Source organism: Glandiceps talaboti, chromosome 4, assembly GCF_964340395.1.
Source record: "Glandiceps talaboti chromosome 4, keGlaTala1.1, whole genome shotgun sequence".
Lineage (NCBI taxonomy): Eukaryota > Metazoa > Hemichordata > Enteropneusta > Spengelidae > Glandiceps > Glandiceps talaboti.
Window position 1 is genome coordinate 3,867,610 of NC_135552.1, and position 9,591 is coordinate 3,877,200.

The 9,591-nt window shown below is 38.2% G+C and overlaps 1 protein-coding gene across 1 annotated transcript in view; it reads left to right on the top strand.

Annotated features, from left to right (window-relative positions):
• Positions 1 to 358: 358 nt before the first annotated feature.
• Positions 359 to 9,591, top strand: part of LOC144433846 (membrane-bound glycerophospholipid O-acyltransferase 2-like) — a 16,582-nt gene continuing 7,349 nt past the window's right edge. Inside the window, exons 1-7 of the mRNA XM_078122226.1 lie at positions 359 to 679; positions 4,713 to 4,814; positions 5,833 to 5,978; positions 6,832 to 7,002; positions 8,094 to 8,149; positions 9,274 to 9,325; positions 9,540 to 9,591. The exon at positions 9,540 to 9,591 is cut by the window's right edge and continues 123 nt beyond it. Of these exons, the coding sequence (XP_077978352.1) occupies positions 4,749 to 4,814; positions 5,833 to 5,978; positions 6,832 to 7,002; positions 8,094 to 8,149; positions 9,274 to 9,325; positions 9,540 to 9,591 (543 nt within the window). The 5' untranslated portion in view covers positions 359 to 679; positions 4,713 to 4,748. The remainder of the gene's footprint in view (positions 680 to 4,712; positions 4,815 to 5,832; positions 5,979 to 6,831; positions 7,003 to 8,093; positions 8,150 to 9,273; positions 9,326 to 9,539) is intronic.

Here is a 9,591-nt window from a genome sequence, read left to right on the forward strand (position 1 = left end):
TCCCATTACCCACTCAGATCTGGATTTTTTTTCAAGCAACTCCATTTGGCATCTTTTTTCCCCCCGAAATCTTCGAAGCCCCCCCCCAGGATATCAAATGGTCCACCCCTTAGCTGATATGCGCTCTGATAACTCAGACACATCTCGGTTTCTCTCTGGTTACTCCGGCGATGTTTCGGAGTTCATCGGAGCGCACAGCTAAATCACAGTCTGTCGTGATTAGTCTCACTCATCATTGAAAATATTAGCTAGTCTCCTGCACGTACCATTACTACATTCCTTGAAAGCAGTTACGACTTACGTAGTCCCATCCATATGCAAATTGCCGCGTGATGTCACAGATCTACGTGTTGATACAACACACCCTCTAAAACGTACAGAGGCATTTACGTACAAAATACGATATTATCATGATTATTATTTCTCATCCGTTGATTCATTTGTGATTTGGATACTAGCAATCACCTGAGTCAATATCTGGTTTTGTGGACGACTATCAGCAGAGTTGAAGTTGAGTTGTAGCGAACGACATTCTGCGAACACGGAAGTAGTTCTAGTTCCATGCTGCTAACAACTGGACGTGTAGCGTGTAGCAGTGCTATGCTCCAACGTCACACCCCAGACACAGATTGAGAAATCACCACAGCGTTAAGTACGATCGTTTGTAATACATATATAGGTATGTCCGCTTAGGTTTGTGTAAAAATGCGTTTAAATTTGTTGACATGTTAGTGGCTTTACGCCATAGCCATCTGTGGGCTAAGATTCGGATAGACTAGACAAATGTGGTACCGGCCTCGCCATTCTAAAGCGGAGTGGCCGGTGACGGTACTTTCTGAATATTCGTAAATAACTATGGCGTAAACCTCGACCCAATCTGATGTGGTAAAAGTGGCTAGATGTATTTATTTACCACTATTTCCATCGCTTTGTGTCGATTTTTTTTTAGGACGTCGATCACTCAGAACAAAATAAAGGACATTTAAAGCGATGAAAATAAATAAATGTATCTCGCCGCTTTCGCCACATTAGATTTTAATCAGACCGCGACCGACCTCAACCATAATAGTCCATACACGACTCAGTGGTGTGTTTAATTTACTTTTATTTTTCTTTCTGTGCTGGAGGGCAGACTACAGAATTCAACATTTCTCATATCATAAATCGTTCTTTTTTCGTGTTATCAAATTACATTCAATAACAGCGGGTGTCTATTTAATACATATAAGCTCAACTACTACACGTACACAACCATTTTCCCTTTCCATCACGTAAGGTTACGTCATCGACGCGACCGCTGCACTTGTAAGTGTTTGTATAATCATGATTGTAATAAATTAACGTATTCAGTTTTCATGGGTGTGACGCACATGCAATAGAATAGTAAATGCGATAGTATGTGAAGTTGGATTGTGACGTCGCCATTGTGTTGGAAACTGACTTCTCTTTATTACAGAGTCCATGCCAGTCCAAATGGATTAGGGGTAGACCATTTGATATCCTGGGGGGGGGGCTTGGAAGATTTGTGGAGAGTCATTATTTTTTTCCCACCTGCTTGCCTGTGAATTATTTTTTCTCCTTCGCCTATGCTGGCAACTTTTTTTTCTTTCCTTCTTCGAGATATCCGGATTTTTTTACGCCTATCTTGAACACCTACTTTTGTTGCCACAATTTTCTGTTTGGTTTTCGCACAGGGTAATACAGAGAGTAAAAAGATGTTGTTCTATCACACACAGATTATATTTAGAAAACTGTATATTTCAATACATGTTTGATTTTCAATTGAATAAACACCATTGACAGCTTTTATGCCATGACTCACTGAAAATGCAAATCGGAAACTTGATTGTGAACTCAAACATTCAGACAGACAGGTCAGTTTCTCCAGCCTGGGGGGATAGGGGTGGTCAGTGTTTTTCCATTGGGCCGACAAAAAGTCACTGACCCCCATGAATAAAGCCTGGGGTTTCATATCATCAGTAAGCTATCTAGAGGGAAGAGCTTTGAGACTGGGATATGTCCACCTCTTCCTGTTTGTTTGTTTGTTTGTTTGTTTATTTTTACTCTTAAAGCCAATTTTCAGGCTATTCACAGACACTTTCAGACAATAATTTGCAAGCTATACAAGACAGCTCTAACATGTAAAATGCAACTACATATGGTTGAAACATTTTTTAAATAAAGTTTCATAGCATCTTGACAGCAAGAGGTGGAGGGAAGAACTTTGATTTGAGACTGGGACATGTCTACCTCTTATGGGGTCCTAGGGGTTCGCCCCCTAGATGCTTTTGAATTTTTTTTGCCAATTTTGGTGAATCTTATTGTTGGTTAAATGACTGAGTGGCCTCTGGCGTGAGGGAGTCCAAGGGTTTTCACCCCTGGTAGATCTGGAGTTTTTTGTTTCTATTTAGGCAATTTTCAGGTTATTCATAGCCTCTGAGGTAATATTGCCAAGCTTCGAAAAGCTAAAGTAAATATAACTTTTTAAAATAAGTTTTCCATGTTATAAAAGAGAGCCTGTAACATTGGTGTATGGGCATTGATATTGCATTTATAGTAAAGTCACTGGTATGTTAGAGTACTTTAGGAGGTCATACCCAGTGTACAATAGAAACTTGAATTGATTTGTTGTGTCGATTCATATAGTGTCCGAAATAGAATGTATATTCATCCCTTCTGACAAATTCATTCTGAAGAGACTAGAAAAATTTAGATTAAGTTCTATTATAAACTATCTAACAGTATGAAGATTACCATTACAAAACCTTCAAGTTCACTTTTGCCCCAAAGAGTAAGATAAGTGAATCACTAATTGTGAAACAGCCAAACAGCCATTTACACGACATGTTCTGTAACTAGTGTGGTAGCTAGGTAATACATGTATATGTATAATTTTATGTATAGTTATGTTTGAACCCATACATGAAGTAATATTCAAAAAATTTATGAAAGAAACAGAGACAAGAACAGATATATATATGTACCACAAGCAAACGAAACTGACTGGTCCCTGTCATGTGTTTGAAAATGTTTGTCATGATCTGGTAGGTGTCCTGGTTGGAGAGGTACTAGCAGGTTGAACATTACACTCGAACTTGTTTTTCCCTGCCAAGACATTTATTTCTAGCAGCAGTGGTCCATCTTTTATTCCATCACCCACTCAGATCCGGATTTTTTTCAAGCAACTCCATTTGGCATATCCCCCCCCCCCCGAAATCTTCCAAGCCCTCCCCAGGATATCAAATGGTCCACCCCTTATAACAATAACAGTTATGTGGAGAAAACCGTGCCGTGACCGACATCTAGCAAGTTACACCATGTGTACATTGCATGTATTATCGCTGTTCAACTTGATTTACGAGGGTCAATTATGGTCAACGAGAAGGGCCTGGAGGCTGACTATTCATGTATCCACTTAGCTCTGGATGTATATACTACGACGTTCGACACGTCTTCTCTCTGCTTCGAGGTTCGACACGTCTACGGTCTAGCATACACATCCAGAGCTAGTATCCACCCACTGTACATGCATGGGATCGTCCATGAAGTCGAACATCGACTATATCATGTATATCGCGGTGTTTAGTTGTCATTATAGTACTAGTATGTTGTAGGTTAGACTGTAAGATACGACGTGACGTTTCGCCCTCACCGGCCTCCTCTCCTGTTAGGGGTTGGCCGATGTTTGAGGTCGCCCCGTCACGGCGTACCTTACAGACTAGTTGTAGGTCAAAGACCCGTTTATAAAATTACTAATTAATAACAATTAATTTAATTGTTATATCTCCAGTGTGTCACTGTAAATGCTGATTCAGTGATTGGGTAAATTAATTTCACATACTTCCCCAGTTTTCAAGATGAGCACCTCCTCATCTGTACTTTGATCTGGAGTCCAAAATGAAGCCAAGTGATCAATTGAATTGAATTCAATCATTCGATTTTTTGTTTAGTATCAATTATTCGACCTTTGTATTTACATTTCGTGATAGCTATCTTTAATTGTCCTCCCCGAGTAGGTCCAATTCTGTGTGTGGTTATGTAAAAAAACAAAAAACAAAACTATCCTTGGTAAGTTTACAATACCAAATTTACCACAAAGTGTTACAACTATGCATTAGGCATCCCACATATCGAATGACTTGAATGAGAAGTCTTTTGGTAGTCTCAAACCACGTTTTAATACATTGTCTAGTACTGGAACTGTGGTCTGGAGTGTTATACTCAATGTGTTTCATGATACACGTATCTAATTAAACAGTATTATTTCATTGTCACTGAGCTCCCCCCCCCCAACAGTGTTAATTGTTACAATATTTGTGAGAAGCCTTCAATCCATTCAGTGGTTTAGTTTTTAAATGGGCTTGTGGTTTTACCCCTGAGGATTTACTTCTATTTTTTCATTTAGAATCTTGACTCCTCGTCAGAATCGAGTCCTCTATACTGTCTGTAAGCACCATACCACGTGTACAGTGAATATACACCATACAAATCAAACGGTGTGACTGTGTACTGACATTTCACCACAGATCCATCACACTGTGACGCCATAGATGGACTAGTGACTCTATCCCCCGGTAGTGACCCAGCTCTTTATCTGAATGAAACTATGACAACGAAGAAATGATTTCAGTATACAAGTGTAATAGTGTTAGACAGTGTCATGTAATGTAGGTCATGTACTGACATGAATCGGCAATTATTTTATTTTATAGTGGGTGTACTTATAAGTTTTTGAACAAATCTTCAACATGGCACCTGGTTTACAATATCTAGTGTCGGCGTTGTCTCGAGCCACTGGAGGTGCAGAGGCGGAGGTAAGTAACATTTACGCATGTATTACTGCCCATGGCAGACGTACTCTCCAATTTCATATATATGTTTGAGTAATTTTGGTCGATATGATTTGTCTCCAAGAATTCCATGACTACCTACAATATATACCTTACTTCTACGTTCAATGTTATCATCTTTGTACGAGCTACACTCGCCGCACTACAATCTGATATTCGAGAAATGGATTGATATCAAAATTAGGCCATTGAGGTCAAGGTCAAATCTGATAAACTCACCAGGAATGATGATGAGATTAGAGTGTAAATATTGTGTGGGTTGCGGGCAGGTCGCTATTATTTTAACATTATACGTTAATTTATTCAGCTTAGCCAAGAACCTGTTTGCTGGCCACTGCCAGAGGAGGGAGTGGGCGGGGGAGGGGTAATGGAATGGAATGAAATCAAATAAACACCAGTCATTGCATAAAATAAATGATCTGCCAAATGGGGTGGTTACATCAGGAAGAGAATTAGAAAGGAATGGTGGAAGAGTCACAATCAGTAACATGTGTAATCAGGATATTCATTCAGTAATTATGTCTCTATCATTGTCACAACACAGCTCCCTGTACTGTATTCTATTCATGTCATTAGTAAAATAAATCATCATCATAGTGAGGATGATCACCATAGTATTGACTGAATACTTATGTGCTCATACAGAGTATTTATTATATGTAGATATATGTGTTGTCATTATTTTTTTTGTAAGCTTATATTTGTTTTGGTTGGTTTTATACAATTGCTGTTTTGAATGACCCACAAATCGACCCGCAGTTCAGCCTGTCGGCCCGCAAAATAACGATACTTATCAGATTATTGGGATTAAAATTGTTGAATCGAGTCTTAGTGTATTGCAGTTATTGAGCTATTGTACAATATGTATTTTAAGGACGAATAGGGACACAATTTGATAAAAGCATGTCAAATATTTCAGCTGGGCCAAAACAGACATTTTATCTGATTAAATTATGACAATATATTATATCTTGCATTCCAGGCAACGTTCGTCGTTTTTCAAGTAATCTGTTTAGTTCTGGCTATTCTGTATCGACATTTACTACATCCCAGTAAAGTTACCCCAACAACCAGACACATCGTTGCAACTGCATTAGGATTATACATAGGAGTATATAACTTCTCATGGTAAGTTAAACGGTCGGTACAACATGCAGGTACAGGCCAGGTGCAGGCCAGGGCCAGGCCAGGTCAAGTCAGGTATTGACTGAATTTTATTTTTTGGATTCACATTCAGATCCAAAGATCTGCCATAGAACTCACTTGACAGTCAATATTTAGTCAAATACTTCAACACATTTACACTACTGTGCTGTTCACATGACTACAACCATGCTCGGACTTTGACCCCAAACTTTGTTCTAGTTACATGTTCAGAGCTTTAACCATTAAAACAGTATCCAAACAGAACTCATACTTTTGGGTTGGACCCAATCAAAATTGGTGTGAATTTCCTGCCTAAAATAGGAGTGGAAGAAGGGATTTACGATGACTTGTCTTTGACGTTTTTTTTCTGACCTTCGACATCAAACATTATATACACCACTAAAATCACTTTATGTGATAAAGGAATCCAAGGCTGTATCTTGATAATTTTCGTCATGATAATTTTAAAACACTGTGTATATTACACACTTTTTATCAGGCACATCCACATACTACCTACCTGTGGATATTGAAAAAGCGAACAATGTTAGCCGAACCTTATCCCCATACACACGAAATGCGACTATTTTTCCATATGAGTGTCTGTCATCTTTTGTTTTACTTGAAATAATTTTTTAAAAGCCTGTAGTTGTCCTGTGTACCATGGCCAATCATTGGTAAAACGTATTTTGCTCTTGAACACACCCAATACGTACAAGAATGGATAATATGAAATCGATGTGAAAAATGTGATTCTTAGAACATAATTGACAGTAATTGCATGGCGATTAGTAATATAAATTTTGATTTAATCTTATCTTAACCCCAATCACAGGTCAATATGTCACTTACTTCTCCAATCAACTGTGGCGTATATTATTATGAAAGTTATTGATCCGAAAAGAAGTATGCCTCAAGTCGTCTTCGTGTTTGCTATGGGTTATCTGTGTGTAGAACAATTGCGGAAAGCCTTATCGAGTGACTTAACAAGTGTGGACCATTCAACGTAAGATAAATTTTGTGTTCCGTTTAAAGGGAATGATAGCTCGTAAATTCATACTTGAATCTTAAGTGATTAAAAATGAGTTGGTTTCATTCAATTTTTACTTATCAGTACGGAGTTGGCATCAATCCTAACATAGTCTACAGTGATATATGAGACTTGCAAGACAACTCATGTTAAACATATAGTCGACTTATTCTATTGTTAGTATAATTATAATACGTTTAATGTAAGCTGTATGTCTTGTATGTCACCCACCAAAGTTCGGATCAATCCCAACTTCAATTCGTTCTGATGTGAACGTGAATGAAATTAACACATAGATATTTTCTCATTTAGCATCCAATATTCGTCAAACAACGTGATTTCACAAGGTGTCCTCCGTATATCCTCCGTATATATAATGTATATCCTCCCTCAGGTTAACTATCGGGCAAATGTTTGAAATTGCTCGCTTTGTGTTGTGAAACAGTACAGTACAGTACAGTACAGTACAGCACAGCACAGTACAGTACAGTACAGTACAGTACAGTACAGTACAGTACAGTACAGTACAGTACAGTACAGTACAGCACAGCACAGCACAGCACAGCACAGTAATTCAGTGGTTTACAAAGAAAAGCAAATGTGACATCTATAAACATGGACATGCATGTATATAATGTTTGTGAGTACAAGTGCGTTTGAAACTGTGTAGTACTGTTAGTGGTTTATATATCCTATACACAAAGCAGCACCACAGGGTACGATATTCTTGTATACTTCAATATTCGCCCGTAAGAAATTTGGATTACTTGAAAAACTGTATAAGGTATCAATTTCCCAAAACTGCTGTATTTCAACGTTTGCCCATACATAACAACTGTACACAATAAAACTAGTAATAATATACTTTTTATATGCTTACCTGTCATGATTTATATTGGTTTGAATTACCTGAGGTATACAAATACGGCTTCGCGATTGGCTGAGCCACCTTTGACTGATGATTTGTCGGGGCTTAATGACATGTAGTAACATGTAATAATTATCCATAACCTCAATATCTATTCAAACATGTTAAATACTGATTATGTTTCCTTTTTTCCTGTTAGTTCCATGATGATCATCACACAGAGAATTACAAGCCTCGCATTTAGCATTAAAGATGGTAAGTATTATACTTCGACAACTATCATCATTAGGTGTCCCCCCCCCCTCGTCCGTAAGGTACGCCGATACGAGGCGCCCTCACACATCGGTTAACTTTTTTCAGATAGAGTGTTGCAGATGACATATTCATAATTCTAGTAAATTCCATATTTTGACTACAGTATGCCCTACTTCGACTGAAAGGTCAGTAGACTTTCTCAAGGACATGGAATTTAGACAATAAGAGCACACTTAAGTCTGTAAGACAACAGTGTACATTTCACACATAACTAGAATTCATAATGATCATTTATCAAATGTTATTGGGAAGCGTCATTAGAGCATAACAACTGGACATTAACGACAATAAAAGGGGTTTACACTTAGAACAGCAGCAAGGAGGCACTTCCAAGTCGCATGAACGGAGCAGAGGTGAGAGTGGATATGCTATTGGGTCTAGTGTATACTTTCAATTGACCGTAAAACTGTATGATGTCTGCTAGCTAATTCCCTAAAGTCCACGCGATCTCGTGTACAAGTGGAAATATGAGAGTGATTTGAGTATAGTTGCATGATCTACCGGCTAGACGCCTGATGGAGAATTAACGTTAACATTTGAGGTCGATCCTAATTCTACAAGAGCACGTCGGTGAGGGCGGAGCGACACGACGTGTCTTACGCTTAAACTAGACCCCCTCCCCCAATATTTATCAGACTTTTCTTCAATATCCGTTACACTTGATCTCGTGTTTTAGCGTATAAAATATTAAAATAGTGTTGTACACATAACATAGAACTTTAAGTATAGTAATCATTATTTGTTGGCTGTCTCTCGATGTTCACCAAAAATACAGAAAAAGTCCCAGATGCTGCTTCTCAAACTTTACATCTGACATTACATCACATCACAGCATCACATTACACTACGTCTAACGTGTATCACACCATATACTACACCACGCCACGTATGCCACGCTACCAGATGCACGCTATGTAAACGACACGACACCATATTAAAACCACTAGCCCCTTTACGGCATCGCTTAAACAGATACCCCTCTCAATCCTATAATTTTACGTTGCGTCAGCTGATCGATAAGTCTGATAAACATCTGAATTAGTCTTTTACCTTATTATTCACAGGACACACAGATGGTTCCAAATTAAATCCGAAACAAAAAGAATTAGCAGTGAGGTATGTTTCAATTGTACTTTAAACATTTTCAAAGTGCTCGTCTTCTTTTGCTTTTTTTGCCATCTGATTAAATCCACACGCTGCCTTCTCCTATTTAATAATTGTCAACTGAACACTCTAAATGTAATGTATATCTAGTACCTTGTGTGGACACTTAGTTAGTAACTTGATTATGTTCTAATAACTGTATTACATTTTCTCCATTTCTTAAAAGGCGCTTCCCCACAGTCGTAGAATATTATAGTTATATATTTCATTTCCAAGCT